This window comes from Rana temporaria, chromosome 5, assembly GCF_905171775.1.
Source record: "Rana temporaria chromosome 5, aRanTem1.1, whole genome shotgun sequence".
Classification (NCBI taxonomy): domain Eukaryota; kingdom Metazoa; phylum Chordata; class Amphibia; order Anura; family Ranidae; genus Rana; species Rana temporaria.
The window spans coordinates 75,854,319-75,872,870 of NC_053493.1; the positions used below are offsets into that span (position 1 = coordinate 75,854,319).

The window sequence follows — 18,552 nt, forward strand, 5'->3', positions numbered from 1 at the left end:
CATCTTGTTCAATTAGGCTTTGGCAATAAAACCTGGAAGCTGATTGGTTTCTATGCAGAAGTGAGACTAATTTATCACTTTCCAACTTTAGTAGATAAAGCCCATTGAGACTACGCTTTTAAGGCTATACTACTGTATGTACAGTGCATGTTGTTTACTTTACACCTCTCCCATTTGCATGCTGTGCTTTATATCATATACTCTATACCACTCCACTTTGTACAATATGCTGTTAGATATCTTCTTTATACCTTAACACTTTGTGTACTGTGTTGTATCTATTCCATCCTTCTCTACTTTGCACAATGTAATGTATGTTACGCACTCCACACCTCACTTGTGCTTGGTTGCACATTATTTAATCTACACTGATCCACTCAGCACATTGGGTCAGATTCAGGTACAATTGCGCCCGTGTAACGTAAGCCGTTTACGTTACACCGCCGCAAGTTTTCAGTTTTAGTGCCTGCTCCACAAAGCACTTACCTGGAAACTTGCGGCAGTGTATCGTAAACACGTCCAGCGCAAGGCGGTCAAAATCGAATGGGGCGGATACCATTTAAATTAGGTGCGCTCCCGCGCCGGACCTACTGCGCCTGCTCCGTTTCGAAATTCCCGCCGTGCTTTGCGCGAACTGACGTAATTTTTTCGATCGGCGACGTGCGTAGCTTACTTCAAGATTCTCGGACGTCTTACGCAAACGACGTGAAATTTTAAATTTCGACGCGGGAACGACGGCCATACTTTATACAGCAATACGTTTGCTGTGTAAAGTTAAGGCACCCAAAACGACGACTAAATTTGCGACAGGAAACTAGACTAGCGGCGACGTAGCGAACGCGAAAAACCGTCGTGGATCGCCGTAACTCCTAATTTGCATACCCAACGCTGGTTTACGACGCAAACTCCCCCCAGCGGCGGCCGCGGTACTGCATCCTAAGATCCGACAGTGTAAAACAATTACACCTGTCGGATCTTAGGGATATCTATGCGTAACTGATTCTATGAATCAGTCGCATAGATACTCTGAGGCCTCGTACACACGGCCGAGGAACTCGACGTGCCAAACACATCGAGTTCCTCGGCCAGTTCAGCCCTGAAGCCGCCGAGGAGCTCGGCGGGCCGAGAGCTCCCATAGAACAACGAGGAAATAGAGAACATGTTCTCTATTTCCTCGTCGAGCTCCTCGTCGGCTTCCTCGGCCGAAAGTGTACACACGACCAGTTTCCTCGGCAGAATTCAGCCAGAAACTCGGTCGGAAGCTGAATTCTGCCGAGGAAACTGGTCGTGTGTACGGGGCCTTAGAGATACGACGGAGTATCTGAGATACTCCGTCGTATCTCCGCTGTGAATCTGGCCCATTGTGTCTCTCAGTCTCTGCTTTTTACGCTGTGCTGTATGTTGTACATTGCATTCCTCTAATTCTCGAAGTATTGTCTTGTTATTAGTCAGAAGCTATTCATAACTCTAAGGACATTTTGAGAACTCTGGAATTCTATTCTGTTCAACATTTTATTTTGCTAGTTTCTAAGAAACTCAAAAATAATTGCCATGAAGGCCAGCATATACTGTATATATGCAGTTTTGGTAGTTTATCTAAAAATATAAACCTAATTGACTGTATGTGTAAAAATGTCTTCAAATAGTAATCTACATTAAAGGCAACATTCAGAGTCCAATTTTCCATTTTTAAACCTGTATTTAGGAAACCATGAAAGTAAGTCTGTGTGCCTGAACAACACAAGCAATCTTTGCTTTTGGCACTATTATACAGTATATGCAACATATTGTACTAGGAAAAATGTGACTTACCAGTTGTTGTCCTTTGGGGCCCCATCCAGCATACTGGAGATATGCTTTCTCTACCTCTACTTCAGGTGGGTTTAAATCAGTAAGTTTACTGTAGAGAAAAAAATAAAATTATATATTTTAATGCAAAACAAGAAAGGAAGCACCATGCATTGGTGAACCGCTAGTAAAAGCAGCCTTGCCATATTTAAAAAAATGATAATACAAAAAAAAAAAAAGCCCTCCTAGACCTCTTAGCTCAGATTTGACCAATGTTTCCCAAGTTTGAATAACGCATTGCAGCACTGTGCTGTAATGATAATTGATACTGTACCAAAGTATAGTACATTTAAAAAAGGTTCTGCCACTGCTTATCATCTTCTAAAAAATCAAGTTACCTGGCTGCCATCAATACTTTTCATTCATTTACCCAAAACATAAACGCAGCCTAGGCTTCAATGTGAGAGCCAGCCAGCTTTTCCAATCTGAGTCAGCAATGGCCACCTACATTTCCACCTACATGTCTTTAATTAAGAGGTATTCCTTTAAAATAGGACTTTCTGGGACTAAGCAACCCCCAGCAGAACATCACAGTAGTCATTCATACTACACAACTTAATTCAACAGTGCTAGTAATTACTGATATTGTTTTGAACAGTCAGGGTGGGGGTGAGGGAGAGGTTGTGAGTTTGATTTTGTGGGGAGGTTTGGAGAAGTACATTAGAGACAGTGATTGGAAAGCGAAGGGGAAGAGATAGTGTGGTAGTGAGGGATCAAAAACCTCTTCCCTCCATCCTAGAATGCCGTCCAGCTCGCAGCATCCCACATTTTATATGGTAATGTTTTAGTTGCAAAAGATTGTTTCACAAGAGGGCTTCATATGCAGAGAAGAATTTATTCCAGTAGAACCATATTTTTTTTTTTATGTGTTCCTCTATCCAAGAAAATAACATTCTCCATTCAGTTGATTAAGCTTATTTTGACTACCTACAGTGTAACATTAGGTTGCCTCTACAAACTGGTATGTAGCTCCCGGCTGTGTTATTCAAGTATGGGAGAATAGATTTTCTCGGCATGGAGTTTTGATGTAAAAAGAAAAGGCTGGGTCAGCAGGATTCCTGAAGTCTGTGGATACTTGGGCTTTGAGCCAAACCTTTTCCCAAAATGGTCTGAGGGTGTTGCAGGAGCAACAGATATGTGGGATACCTCTTCTGGCCTGACAACACCTCCAGCAGGTGTTTAGAGTCGCTGGAAGCATATGATGGAGAAGTTGTGACATCCTGTACCTAAAATTTTAAAGCCAGACTCCTGATATTTTGGTTCAAGGTTTTGAGTCTGTGATGAAGTGTGTTTTCTTTTTGTTTCAATAGGAAAGGTAATTGTAGGTTTCTCTATTGCTCAGTTAAGTATGTAGGGGTATAGTTTTTCGGCAATTTATAATATAGAGATGGAAGTGGTTAAATTTTTTCACATTTGCTTTTGAATGAGGTGAGTGGATAGGTAAATTTGTGAGACTGGTGGAGGGATTTGAACCATTTACCTGGATCAAAACATTTCCAGTCTGAATTGCATTGCTATTTTCTCCAGCAAGGGCCATTATTGGTTAGAAATAAAATTTTGTGATCTCAAAATCTGGGAACAAATTAGTTATTGGAATTGTTTGCCGTCTATTCCTGGATGTAAAAGCGTTTTCACAGGTTTTCAGGAAAGAGGAGGATAATGACAGAGAGATGTCACTTTGTAAAAGATTTTGGCAGATGGTTCAAATAGTATAATTGGTGGATTGGGTCTTCATACTGCATAAGACGTTAAAGGGGGCACCAAGGTAAAACTGTAAGGGCACGGTTTTTACCAAAATCCCTCTGTTTCATTCATTAGTATTAACCATGTTATTTGTATCTGAGGCCTCGTACACACGGCCGAGAAACTCTACGGGCAAAACACATCGTTTTGCTCGTCGAGTTCCTTGTGAAGCCGCCGAGGGTCTCGGCGAGCTAAATTTTCCCATTGCCGCCGGGGAAAAAGAAGACATGCTTTCTTTTTGGCCCAACAAGATCCTCGGCGGTTTCCTCGTTGAAAAGTGTACACACGACCGGTTTCCTCGGCAAAAATAGCTTCTTGCTGGTTTTTGCCGAGAAACTCGGCCGTGTGTACGAGGCCTAAGTGTTTTAGATCTCCAGTCTCTGTGAGCCACTTTCTGAATAAATGTTCACAGCTCACATGTGCTCTTAAAGCCAGCCATGTATATGAGCCTTTGTACCATTCCCTGCCATAGTTACTTTTGCTCTAAGCTTGGCCTGCATATAAATGTGGAGAAAAAAATAAAGCTATATAAAACACAAGGGAATATTCATTAAAAATAATGTAGGAGAGGAGTGCTTCATTCGGTTCCTGACATAGGAACCTATGAGAGTTTGAAAACTTGCAGAATATAATTCTTTATTTAATCCTGTGCCATTTATCCCAATTTGAGTATGCAAAACTGTGGAAACTTCACCAAAGAATGGAAGTTAAATTAGTAATCTCCTGTGACCATTTTTTTCTTATGAGCAATTCTACCCAACCCACTAATACCAATCTATTACCTAATTTTTCCGTGTCGCTAAGATGAAGGAAAATTACACATTTAATCAACAAGATAATAAATAGTTTCACTTAAATTGCAAATGTTAAGTTTTGTAATTAAAATGAATGTTATGTAACAACATTAGTTGAAGCAAAGGTAGAGGGAAAATGATTAAAACTAATAATTCACATGTGGAAACAGACAAGTGTTGTCAGTTCCAGTCACTGTCTCATCTTTCAGAAGAATAAGATTCAATTATTCTGACAAGTGAAGCATGAACCCTCTCAGATAAGCATTAAAACCTTGTAAAATTAGATTGTCACCAGCCACAGTTAGTGACCTTACATACACTGATCATCATAGCTGTATGTTTTGCAGCAAGTCAGTGGTGGTGGCCCTAAATTCCTACTGATTTAGTTCAACTGATCAAGCAAACAGGAGATTACTATGAATACTAAATATCCCAAGTGCATATTCTCTATAGCAGAGATTCAAATTCAAGAATACATGACATCTGAAAAGTAATACTATGACTGTGGTGTTCATACCGCTGTACATGTTTTATGAATGCCCGAATTTGGTAATAAAGCAACTAGGAATGAGCTTAAGGTACAGTCTGAATACAAGTTGGGACTGAACCTTGGCTGTTCAGATGAACACCTGAACATTTACCTGTATGGTAGGAGCTGAACAACATGGATAAGTGATATTATAATTATATACAGTACATGACAGCTTCTCATTTGCAATTGTTAAAGACACCTGCAGGTGAAGGTATTTCCAAGTCCTTAAAACAAAAAACACTTGTGGATGTTCCCTCATAATTCATACCAGGCACTTCAAGTCTGGTATGATTTTACAGGGGGACCTCCCACATTCTATACCAGACCCTTATCTGATCTTGTAGTCTGCTAGGCCTGGAAACTACACCAGGCCACATGAGGGGGTACCTGGGGGGGGGGGGGGTTTGGCAAAGCTCCTTGTCCCCATGTTGATGAGGACAAGTGACTCTTCTATACAACCCTGGCCTGGTGGTTGTGGAGGTCTGTGGGCGGGGAAGATACTGGACTCGAAAGGTTTACATGTTCTTGAAATCTGTTCTATAAAATGCTTCAAATAAATCAAGCTTCAACAACAGATTTTAGCTACATTTAGTGTCTTCATGCTGTGTGTGCGCCACTTTTTTTCTTGCTAAACATTTAGATCCCATTTCAAACATCATTGGAGGCTTTCTTTGTGTCCATAAGTAGATTATGCCAAGTCATCACAATTGACCCATGCATCTTAAAGCACATAGAAAAGTAAAGCAAATCTAAATTGTATCCGGTGCCGCCTAACGAGTCGCGTCCTATTCTATGCATAGAACCATTCTAATAGGAGCGGCGCAAGTCGCTCCGACTTAGAAAAAGGTTCTTGTACGACTTCGGGGGCGGCTCGGGGTGACCTGCATTGACTTCTATACAGAGGTCATTTTGCAGGTCGCCTCTGAAGTCGCCATATTGTCGCCATCTTGCAGCGGCATGCTATTCCATCCGGTTTGCATTTAGTTGGACCATCATTTATTTTTCAACAGGACAATGACCCCAAACACACCTCCAGGCTGTGTAAGGGCTATTTGACCAAGAAGGAGAGTGATGGGGTGCTGCGCCAGGTGACTACCTCTTGAAGCTCATCAAGAGAATGCCAAGAGTGTGCCAAGCAGTAATCAAAGCAAAAGGTGGCTACTTTGAAGAACCTAGAATATGAAATATATTTTCAGTTGTTTCACACTTTTTTGTTATGTATAATTCCACATGTGTTAATTCATAGTTTTGATGCCTTCAGTGTGAATCTACAATTTTCATAGTCATGAAAATAAAGAAAACTATTTGAATGAGAAGGTGTGTCCAAACTTTTGGTCTGTACTGTACATCTATTTAGATCAGACCAAAATGAGGGACAAATGAGGAGAAAAAAGGGACAGCGGGACATTTCTCCAAATCAGGGACAGTCCCTTCAAATCAGGGACAGTTGGGAGCTATGACAAAACTGGTGGGACAGTGTTACAAATATTGGCAGGTAAGGCATTTTTTAACTTACCGTATTGTATGTAATGTGACTGTTTTATTTAGCTGTTTTCCTGAAGGTCAGCTTTTATCATAATCATAAACGTAGCCTCTGTTAACCCAGAATAATTCATCACTAAATCTCCTAGGTAAGCACTCTACTAGTTTTAGTTTCAGTTTCCTAAGAACAACTTGAAATCAGTGAGATTTATAGCTTCTCTCCAGCCTCTGAGTTTTCTCACAGTTGTATAAATCCTCCCTTGTATCAGGAGGCAGCTCTATGCCACACTTTCATCATGAAATAAGACACAGCTGCTCATCAAATTTCCCATCAAGGCGGGAAAAAAACAGAATGTTAACGCCGGAGCCATTCCGCACAGCCGAACAATCGCTGCAAATGTAGTAGATGTCAGAGGGTTAACTAGAATCTAAAGCTGTGGATTTCCGCTCAGCGCCCCAGCCAGACAAGCACAATTCAGAGAAATATGTTACTCATTGTAGAATGGAGCTGTGGACATGCAATCACCATCTGCTTGGCAAGAAATAAGCATTACTTTTGTCATAATCAATAGAACGTTGTTCATCTTAAGTTTTGTCAGTCTTTCTCAACTATATAGCAAAATCTAAAACCGCAAAGCAAAGCGATGAAATGCGTCAGCTTTAATGACTTGTGACTCTATATTGAACAATGTTCAGTAGTTTTCCTTCCTGAATCGCCGCTGGTGACATAAGCAGAGAAAGCACTTATTTTTGCCCCTTGATGTAAAAGCCTCTTAAATTGCACCTGTGCACACACTACGGACATTAAACTATTTACAAGATGTCTCTTGTGTACAGACACATATGAGCAGATTTACAAAAAACGGTGCACACAGAATCTGGTACATATGTGCATAGTAACCAATCAGCTTCCAGGTTTTATTGCCAAAGCTTAAAGGAGTTGTAAAGGTACAATTTTTTCCCCTAAATAGCTTCCTTTACCTTAGTGCAGTCCTCCTTCACTTACCTCATCCTTCCATTTTGCTTTTAAATGTCCTTATTTCTTCTGAGAAATCCTCACTTCCTGTTCTTCTGTCTGTAACTCCACACAGTAATGCGAGGCTTTCTCCCTGGTGTGGCGTGTCATGCTCGCCCCCTTCCTTGGACTACAGGAGAGTCAGGGTGCTCTCTATGTTGCAGATAGAGAAAGGAGCTGTGTGTTAGTGGGTGTCCTGACTCTCTTGTAGTCCAAGGGAGGGAGGCGAGCACGACCACTCCACACCAGTGAGAAAGCCTTGCATTACTGTGTGGAGTTACAGACAGAAGAACAGGAAGTGAGGATTTTTTTAGAAGAAATAAGGACATTTAAAATAAGGTGACCAGATTTTTTAAATTAAATCCGGGGACATAATTTTTTTTTGACTAGTAATGGCGGCAATCAGCAACTCTCTGCCTGTCGCCGCTGCCGCCTGCCTCGCAGCCTGTCAAGTCTCACTCTCCGGGCCCCGGCTACTACTGGGTGGGGAGCGGAGGAAGATCACTCTGCCAGGGAAGGCAAGATAGATAAGCAGGCAGGCGGCTGGTCGGGAAGAAGATGCGAGCGAAGCTGAATGGGCATGCACCCGAAACTGAAGAAATATTCCCTCCGCTTCGACCAGCACATGATCATCAGAAAGGGGCACAGATAATGGAGAAAAATACACTCCCCTAAGCTAGTAGGAGCAGTGGAGCGGGGGTGTAATTCAGATTTTTTTTTATTCTGCACTGACTGTCTTTGAAATTGCTCCAGCCCCTGTTCAGATGCAATCCGGGGACAAAACCGGAGACAGACTTTGTCCGGGGACAGTGTCCTCAATCGGGGGACTGTCCCCTGAAACTGGGGATGTCTGGTCACCCTAATTTAAAAGCAAAATCGAAGGTTGAGGTAAGTGAAGGAGAACTGCCCTAAGGTAAAGGAAGCTATTTAGGCAAACAAAAATTGTACCTTTACAGCCCCTTTAATTGAACAAGCTGAAGTTAGAAGCTGATTGGTTACTATGCACAGCTGCACCAGATTCTGTGTGCTCCAGTTTTAGTAAATCTCCCCATGTTGTGAAGCAATGCATGGTAGGCCAACAGTAGGGAAAGAACATCTGCTTTTTTTTAACCACTTGCTTACTGAGCACATATACCCCCTTCCTGCCCAGGCAAAATTTCAGCTTTCGGCACTGTCACGCTTTGAATGAAAATTGCACGGATGTGGGATGTGGCTCCCAAACAAAATTGACGTCCTTTTTTATTTTTTGCGATATGAACAAAAGAAAGCGTCAATTTTGAAAAAAACACAATATGTTTTACTTTTTGCTTTAATAAATATCTCAATTTTTTTTTAAAAAACTTTTTTTTTTCTCAGTTTAGGCCGATACGTATTCTTTTACATATTTTTGGTAAAAAAAGTTATAGCGTCTACAAAATAGGGGATAGAATTATGACATTTTTTTATTATTTTTTTTACTAGTAATGGCGGCGATCTGTGATTTTTATTGGGACTGTGACATTATGACGGACACATCGGACACTTTTGACACATTTTTGGGACCATTCACGTTTATACAGCGAACAGTGCTATACATATGCACTGATTACTGTATAAATGTGACTGGCAGGGAAGGGGTTAACACTAGGGGGCGAGGAAGGGGTTAAATGTGTACCCTAAGAGTGATTCTTATTGTGGAGGGAGGGGACTGACTGAGGGAGGTGACCGATCTGTGTCCCTATGTACAAGGATGTGGATCTGTGTGTTTACACAGGTATGCCAGTATAGAGAATGCTAGGTATGCCAAATTACATATTATTTTATTTAAAACTTTCTTCAACTTCTTGATCAAGCTAATTTTACCATGAACTGAAAACCTGAAAATTATTTTAAGGTTAAAAAGGTTAAGAAGGGTAAAACGGTTAAGAAAGGCTGCTGTAATTGCTTCTGCTAACAAGCACGGCTCTATTTTTCTGATTCTTGGTAAAGGATACACTGGGGTAGATTCAGGTAGGACTTACGCCGACGTATCTCGATATGCGCCGCGTAAGTCAAAATTTGCGCCGTCGTAGCTATGCGCCGTACCCACAAAAATAGATACGCCTGAAATTAGGCTTCTTCCGACTGACGTAACTTTTCACCGCCGGCGTATTTTATGAGCATTTTTACGCTGGGCGCATCTTGCGCTCCCATTGTTTTCCTATGCAAATATGCAAATGAGGGAGATACGCCAATTCACAAACATGCGCGTGTCAGGCGCAGTCTGCGCGCAGGGCGCGCAAGTTGTACGCCCAGCGCAAACTTGCTCCTCATAAAAGCAGGGGCAACTTAGCAACAGACGTCCACAGGTCAGCTGGAGAGCAGCTACAGCAGCAGCGTTACGGACGAGCTGAGCAAGCTGAGCACCCACACTTGCAGGACAACACATCTGTGTGCCAACATGCCAGGGGCAGCCATGGTCCCAGCAATACTACTGTGTGAACCGACTCGTAGGAGGGCACGGGAGCGGATATACCGAACACGCATGAACATCTTTGGCATGGGTGATTCAGAGGTGTATCGCATTTTCAGATTCAGCCCTGAAGCCATCCAGGAATTAGCCAGAACCCTGCATGATGACATCACCAGCAAGACACATCGTGCACATGCAGTGCAGCCACTGGTCAAGGTCCTTGCAACACTGCATTTCCTTGCCAGTGGATCTTTTCAGCGTACAAGTGGAGTTGTGGCTGGGATGTCACAATCCACCATGAGCAGATGTGTGCACCAGGTTGTCCCCGCAATCCTCAGACGCATGTCCCACCACATCATCAAACCCACCCAGGAGCATCTGTGGGTGAAGGCAATGGTGGATTTCTATCAAATTGCAGGATTCCCACGCACCGTGGGGGCCATTGATTGCACCCATGTGGCACTACGGCCCCCCCGTGACATGGAGCACATATACTGCAATCGGAAGCATTGGCATTCCATCAACGTACAGGTGATAGTTGATGCCCAATGCCTCATATGGCACGTCCGTGCCAAACACCCAGGGGCCAGCCACGACAGCTTCATATACCGTCAAAGCCACATCTCCACAGAATTTGAACAGAACGTGTATGGGGACAGCTGGCTGGTTGGTGAGTGACATGGGTGTCAGGCATGTCTGTCCCCCCCCATGATGCAGACATCACGAGGGGCACATGCACGACTAACATCCTCCTGTCTTTTCCCTTCCAGGTGACTCTGCATATGCACTTGGACCCCATCTCATGACTCCATTCCGGAATCCCCAAACCCCAGGAGAGCAAAGATACAATGATGCACACATACGTACCCGTGGAGTGGTGGAACACACATTTGGCCTCCTGAAGTCCCGTTTCCGATGCCTGGATAAGTCTGGGGGTACCCTGTTGTATTCCCCAAACTTTGTGTGCCAGATCACCGGGGCATGTTGCATTCTACACAACTACGCCATGAGAAAGGGCCTGGAGATTGACCTACGTGATGACCTGACCCCCGAACCACACAATCCCCCCCTAACCAACGCAACCCGGTCTACTGAGGGAAGAGCAGTCAGGAGTTGCCTCGTGGAATGCATCTTTGCACGTTAAACACACACATTCATCATGGCACAAGGAGAATGCAAGCATGCACACTACTGTGGTCCCTAGCACACACCCCACATCCTCATCAAATTGGATTAGCCCAAAGTACACCGCACGGTACTTGGGAGCAGCAACGCCACCCCAAGGCTCCAATTATGTTACTGTACATTCATACACCATTCACGCGGCAGAGGGTGACACCCCTTTGCCGGCAGGAGTGACACCCCCTCCCCCACACATTCACACATTAGTCACACTGTAGTTTACACTCCTCACCGTGTGTAGGAACTACAACTTAAACAAGAAAACTCATACTTTGAGCATAATAAAAAAAAAAAAAATACAGCTCATACATTGAGCAGAATAAAAAAAAAATATAGCTCATACATTGAGCAGAATTAAAAAAATAAATATAGCTCATACATTGAGCAGAATCAAAAAAATAAATATAGCTCATACATTAAGCATAATACAAAAAAATAAATATAGCTCATACATTGAGCAGAATCGAAAAAATAAATATAGCTCATACATTGAGCAGAATCAAAAAAATAAATATAGCTCATACATTGAGCATAATACAAAAAAAAAAAAAAACGGAGCAGAAGTTACCCAAAAATTGAGCATTCATCTGCTCTTCCGTTTGCCCAGGCTGGTGCCTTGGGTGCCACGGCTCTGGCTCTTCAGTTGGCAGGAGGGAGCCTGGGGTGGGGGTGGAGGGGGGGAGTAGCATCATCCCCTGCTTGGTCACTCCTGGCAGGTGGTGCCTGCCTGCCCTCCATAGCGTTGGCAAGGCGGGTGAGCACAGAGTTGGTCTGTGCCAGCATCCTAAGCTGGCGGGTTGTATTGTGATGCTGGTGCCGCCGGGTTTGCCTCCCCTTCTCATGCACAGCAGCAGTGTCTACAGCCCCTGCCAACCTGCTCACCTCCGCTGTGAGAACTGCTGTGGCGGAATTCTGCTCCACCATACATGTGACCATCTTCACACTGTTGGAGCTCACTTCCTGCAGGCTCTCAGTATTTTTGCTGCCCAGATCAGCATGCAGGGTCAGGGTCTGCTGCAATGACGCTGCGCATGCAGCCTGGGACTTGGCCAAGGAGGCCAGGCTGTCCGCCACCCGCCGCAAGTCTCCCACCATAGCCACAATATGGCGGGTCTGCCGGCCCTGCTCCTCCTGCAGCCCTTCTCGGAGGCCTCCGGGTACACCCCTCGTTTTCCGAAGAGCCTTCCTGGGAGAAGGAGAGGCTTGGGCCCGTCCAGATGGTGAAGAAGGGGATGGGGTTGCCCTGGATGGGGTTCCCCTGGAGGAGTTTCCCCTGGAAGGGTTTCCCCTGGATGGGGTTCCCCTGGAGGAGGTTCCCCTGGAGGGGGTTGCCCTGGAGGGGGTAGACCGGATGGTCGGGAGGTGGTGGGGAGTCCAGGGATACTGGAATCCTCCTCGAGGTATATGGAGTCCTCCTGGTGGAGGTCACTCGCCTCCTCCACAACAACCTTGAGAGCTGACCTATGGGCACTCCCCTCCACCAACATGCCCAGGATTCCCAGGGGGGCAGACTGGGCCACACGATGTTCCTGGGATGGTGTGGGTCGCACTACAGCCGACAACGGCCCAGCTTCATCCAGCACATCTGCGGATGACACAAAAAAAAACACATGTTGGTGGACCCACACACTTGTCACATGTTCCCTTCCACCCCCTCACATGCTAGACACCATAGAGGAGTTAAAACACACTTACCTGTCCCAGGAAGTAGGACCGGCGTAGTTGTGAGCATGCACACAGGGAAGCGATCATACGTCCACGTGACTGTGCATGCTCCGTCTATGATACGCCGGGCGTAATCCACTGCTCAACGTTCAGCCCATCATTTGCATAAGGGAACAGCCACTTACACTTACGCCGGCTTGCGCCTTCAAATTTACGGTACGCCGGCGCTACGTTACACGCAAGTGCTTGGTGAATACTATGATAACCTCACAAAATTACGCCGGCCGGAATAAGGATGCGCACATCTACCTGAATCTACCCCACTTTCTCTATACTGTCAGAAAATATCTACCAGAACTACTTTGCAAATTAGCCATTTACTCTACCTAAACCTTCATTCTATCTCTTAAAGCATATATATGGTCACAATGTTGTGTGGCTTGTCATAAATGTCTATTGTTTGTATTGCTGTCACAATTCTGGTGTTATAAAATGAAAATATATACTGTGACCAAAGATTCCTTTAATTATCTATCTGGTATGTTATTCAAAAAGCCTGTAAGCAGGGCCAAACAGACATGGATATAACATGACCTTCCTGGGCTCCCCAGACAGACTTATTATCCTGATCACCTTGTCTGCGATAATCTCCACTCCCAGAGGAGCTTACAGTTCCATGAACATTTACCATGATACACCATTCTTGCCCTCTATTCTCCAGCTACAGACAAATTCTTTTGGAGAATAGGCCATAAAAGACAACACTTTACTTATCAAAAATTCTTGAATGATACAACAGAAGCATCGTCATTTTCTGATAGCTGTTTTGCAGCACCTTCCTTTCAGCGGATCACATCCATCCTATCCCTCACCATTATCTACCAGCTGAGGAATACCATTAAAAAGAAAGACTACATTGTTGGAAAATAGGCCCCAACTAGTCCCATGGGGGCTTACGCAGCCAAAGGCTGCTCTCTATTTCTTATCCTGGCTACTCTTCCTGCCCTCTCCACCCTGACTTAACTTATCGATTTTTCCACAAAGCGCCAACTAGTGACCAACTAGGGGAATGCACTATCACCCCCTTACAATTTAGTATAAAGAAAAAGCAATGGTGGATAAAAAAGAATCTAGGTGTGGCCAATTATTTTTGGTGCATATTTTCTTAATGGTCTACATAACTTAAGCCCCATACACACTATCAGTTGTCCTGCAGGTTTTCTCTTCAGGTTTACCAAAACCATGTAGTGCAAGGGCCTGCCTGATTGCATACAAATTCAAACTCTTAAGGTTTGACCTCATATTAGATGGTTTTGGTAAACCTGAAGAGAAAACCTGCAGGAAAACTGATAGTGTGTATGGGGCTTAAGCGTGTGGTAGAAGTGTGTTCATTGCCTAAATACAGTGGCCCAGATTCAAGAAGCTATTGCGCCCGCGCAACCATAGGTTGCGCGTCGCAATAGCTGTTTTGCTCCCGCGTAGCGAATGCCCCTGATTCAGGAACATCGCTACGCGGACTGCAGCCTAGGATATGACAGACATAAGCCTCCTTATGCCTTCATATCTCAGGCTGCATTCTTGCGTTGGCCGCTAGGGGGCGCGGCCATTGTGATCGGCGTATAGTATGCAAATTGCATACTACCACCGATTCACAAAAGTTGCGCGGGCCCTGCGCACGCTAGGTACGGAGTTTCCGTACGGCGACTTTAGCGCAAGGTTGCTCCTGCTAATAGTAGGGACAGCCAATGCTAAAGTATAGCCGCCCTTCCCGCTCGTGAAATTTAAATTTCACGTCGTTTACGTAAGTGATTCGTGAATGGCGCTGGACGCCATTCACGTTCACTTAGAAGCAAATGACGTCCTTGCGACGTCATTTGCCTCAATGCACGTCGGGAAAGTTTCCCGACGGAGCATGCGCTGTTCGCTCGGCGCGGGAGCGCGCCTAATTTAAATGATTCCCGCCCCCGGCGGGATCATTTACATTAGGCGCCCTTACGCCGGGCTAATTAGCATAGCGCCCGCGCAATTTACGGAACTACTGCTCCGTGAATCGCGGGCAAATCGAAATATTTGCGTGGGCGCAGAGCAAAAATCGTTGCCCTTTGCCCACGCAAATATTGCGCGGATCTACCTGAATCTGGGCCATTGTGCTAGAAGATGTCCTTCTTTCTCATCTCAGGGGTTGATTTACTAAAGGCAAATCCACATTGCACTACAAGTGCACTTGGAAGTGCAGTCGCTGTAGATCTGAGGGAAAGATCTTAAATGAGGGGAACCTCTGCTGATTTTATCATCCAATCATGTGCAAGTAAAAATGCTGTTTTTTATTTTTATGTCCCCCTCAGATCTACAGTGACTGCACTTCCAAGTGCACTTATAGTGCAAAGTGGATTTGCCTTTAGTAAATAAACTCCTATGAGATGTCAAAGTATGTGATGGCAGAATATGACATCATTCACGCCGTCAGTGCAAATTGTACTGTTCTATACAGCCACATACAGCTCAATGTTATCTTTCAAGCATGTCATTTAAAGATTGCTGTTTTTTTTACATGTCCGCCTCAAAGTTGCATTTGAAAAGAGCCGTTCCCCTCTCTATGGGATTAAAAAAAAAGCTGTTGCTTTGTTAAGTGTACCCCATGGCAGTGTCCAGCAACCCATGCCCTTTTTGGACAAAATCTTATCTCTTATGCCCCGTACACACGATCACTTTTTGTGATGAAAAAAAATTACATTTTTAAAAACGTCATTTAAAATGATCGTGTGTGAGCTAAACATCCTTTTTTGTCTTCTGAAAAACGACCAAAAACAAAATTCGAACATGCTTCAATTTTTTATGTCATTTTTTAAAATGTCATTTTTTTGTGTCGTAAAAAATGATCGTGTGTGGGCAAAAACGACGTTTTAAACCCGCACATGCCCAGAAGCAAGTTATAAGACGGGAGGTAAAACTACCATTCATAATGGAGTAAGCACATTCATCAAGCTGTAACAGACAAAAAAGCACAAATCGTCTTTTACTAACAAGTAACAGATAAAAGCAGCCCAAAGGCGAATAGAACTTCCCCTTTAGAGTGCCGTCGCTTTGTTCATCATTTTTCAAAAACGATGGTGTGTGGGCAACATCATTTTTAATGATGAAGTTGGAAAAATTTAGTTTTTTTTTCATGATAAAAAATTTAATTTTTTTTCATCACAAAAAGTGATTGTGTATACGCGGCATTAGCCTTAAAAGTGATCACAACTCAGTATTAATATTTGTCCCATCCCCCCCATAGACTTCAATTGTGTTTGCAGATTTCAAGCGGGATTAGACAAAGCCCTAAGGCCGCGTACACACGACCGGTTTTCTCGGCAGAATCCAGCAAGAAACTCGATGGGAGACGTATTCTGCCGAGCAAAACCTGTCGTGTGTACACTTTTCGCCGAGTCGGAAAACTCGTCGAGCCAAAAAGAGAGCATGTTCTCTATTTCCTCGACAGGCAATGGGAAAATTTGGCTCGATGAGTTGTTTGACAGCCGAACAAGAAACTCGACGGGGAAAACTATGTGTTTTTGCCCGTCGAGTTTCTTGGTCGTGTGTACGCGGCCTAAGAATGTAACCCAGGCAGACATGCTTGTTCATATTTACTATCTATCAAGCACAGAAAAAAGCCAATCAATACTGAGAAGATCCAGTTATTTATCCCTGTCCAGGTCCTCTCTGCTGTTATAGTCAAAATAATGATAACATTTATTTTTTAATGGAAACATTTTTAACATATGTAAATGTTACTATATTTTCTGCTACCATATCAAACAAACATATTAGTTAACATTTTTAAAAGTTCCTGAATTTTATATAGATCTTTAAAAGCAAATTATCCATAAACAAAGATAAAAAAATACAAATGTTTCCAGGAACCACTATTAATAACATGTGGAAGAAATAAAGTCAAGCATAAATGAAATCATTTTATATTTTTCAGCACGCCTCCTGTTTTTACACTGTAATGCAACAAAACACTTTATCATCTATATAAATTGCAAAGCAGGAGCTCATTATTTTTGGAGGAGTAGAACATCTGTTTTATAAAGCTGGTTGCTTCCTGCAGTGAGTGACCTATTTTTCAACCAATTACTAAATAATAAATGTTTGGCCAGTAATGAAGAAATTTAATTATGATTTGTCACACTTCAGGTAACAAATGCTGGAGCCATAGCCATTGTTTCAGCCACACAAGGGATGTTGTGCACACCGAAGGCTTTTCCCAACTGGGCAAAATTCTCATCTGGATAAATATGCATGAATTTCATTAGGGAAAGTAGATACTCAACAGTAGGCTCTTGTGAACAGTGACCAACAACTGCTGTGAACTTTCAGATTCACATACCTTAAAATGCTATATGTGCACTTTATGCTAGGGAAGAAAACAGGCACCCTGTAGAATGTAAACAAGGGCATGCTTCCACCATGTGCAATAACCCCGTAGAAGTGACCAGAGTAGAAGAGCAGAAGCTGCGTGGAAAAGGTGCTCTTCAGATAAAAATCACACCATTTACAAGATAATAACAAAGAAATATCACAAAGAAATCTTCACTGCTAAAAAAAATTATTTCTCCAACATAGTCGCAAATGCCCTTAACCGCCCCCGAGAACTCTTCAAGCTGGTCACTCAGACTATGAATCCTGCTTGTTTAGAGGACCCCAATTCTGATTCACAAGAATTTTGCAACGAATAATTGGATTATTTCATTAATAAAATTGAAAAATCCGTGAAAGTATTCAGCAAAATGGAACCGTCACCAACTCCCCCCCAAATCACAAACCCAATACCCACATAAATCAGCCGCAATCACCAAAATTCACTCTAAAACCCATTTCCATCAATGCCACTAAAAATATCATCGGGACTTGGCATAATAGCACAACACCCAATGATATCATTCTCACTAAACTGCTGAAAGAAAGTGCCGATATACTGGCACCAGCTATCACGCAGCTCATAAACCAATCATTCAAGGAGGGCATGGTGCCCACCTTGCTGAAACAAGGTACAATAAAACCAATTCTAAAAAAACCTACCCTCGACCCCAAAGACCCAAACAACCGGAGGCCCATAACAGCTCTAAATGTCTTCTCCAAGGTAATAGAGAAAGTAGTTGTACAACAGCTGCAACTGCATTTAGACACCCATAAATTACTCGACTCGTTTCAATCAGGCTTCCGTCCGGGTCAAGGAACAGAAACGGCGCTGCTCAAAATATAGGATGACGCTCTAGAGGCCGCAGACAAAGGAGAATCTTGTCTCCTGATACTGCTGGACCTAAGCGTTGCTTTTGACACTGTAGACCACGGACTACTACTGGCTAGGCTAGCTGAAGTAGCCGGAGTCGCTGAAGGTGTTTTACCCTGGTTCTCCTCCTTCTTGGAAAACCGATCACAAATAGTGAAACTGGGGTCTTTCACTTCTGAAAAACGTACGGTGTCATGTGGAGTCCCTCAGGGATCTCCCTTATCGCCCGTATTGTTTAATATCTATATTCGCCCTCTCTTTGAAATTATCAGTAACCAGAAGTTACTTTACCACTCCTATGCAGACGACACACAACTGTATTTCCGCATCTGCAACAAAAAGGATCAATCTCTTGGACTAGAGAAATGCCTCACTCTAATAGATAACTGGATGACAAACAGTTATCTTAAACTCAATGGGTCGAAAACAGAACTTCTCTTGTTTCACGCTAACCGGAAAAATCACCCCGTGTCAACATGGACTCCCCCGCCCATTCTATGTAAAACTATCACCCCTAGCACCAAAGTCAAAAGTCTCAGAGTCATTTTCGATACCTACATGACAATGGATGCACAAATAGGGTCA

General features: G+C 43.5%; 1 protein-coding gene across 4 annotated transcripts in view; it reads right to left on the reverse strand.

Annotated features, from left to right (window-relative positions):
* The window catches only part of DPP6 (dipeptidyl peptidase like 6), a 1,751,424-nt gene that overhangs the window by 253,335 nt on the left and 1,479,537 nt on the right, over positions 1-18,552 (reverse strand). For all 4 annotated transcript variants that reach the window (XM_040352727.1, XM_040352725.1, XM_040352728.1 and 1 more), the window contains exon 7: positions 1,813-1,900. In XM_040352727.1, coding sequence (XP_040208661.1) covers positions 1,813-1,900 — 88 coding nt within the window. The remainder of the gene's footprint in view (positions 1-1,812; positions 1,901-18,552) is intronic.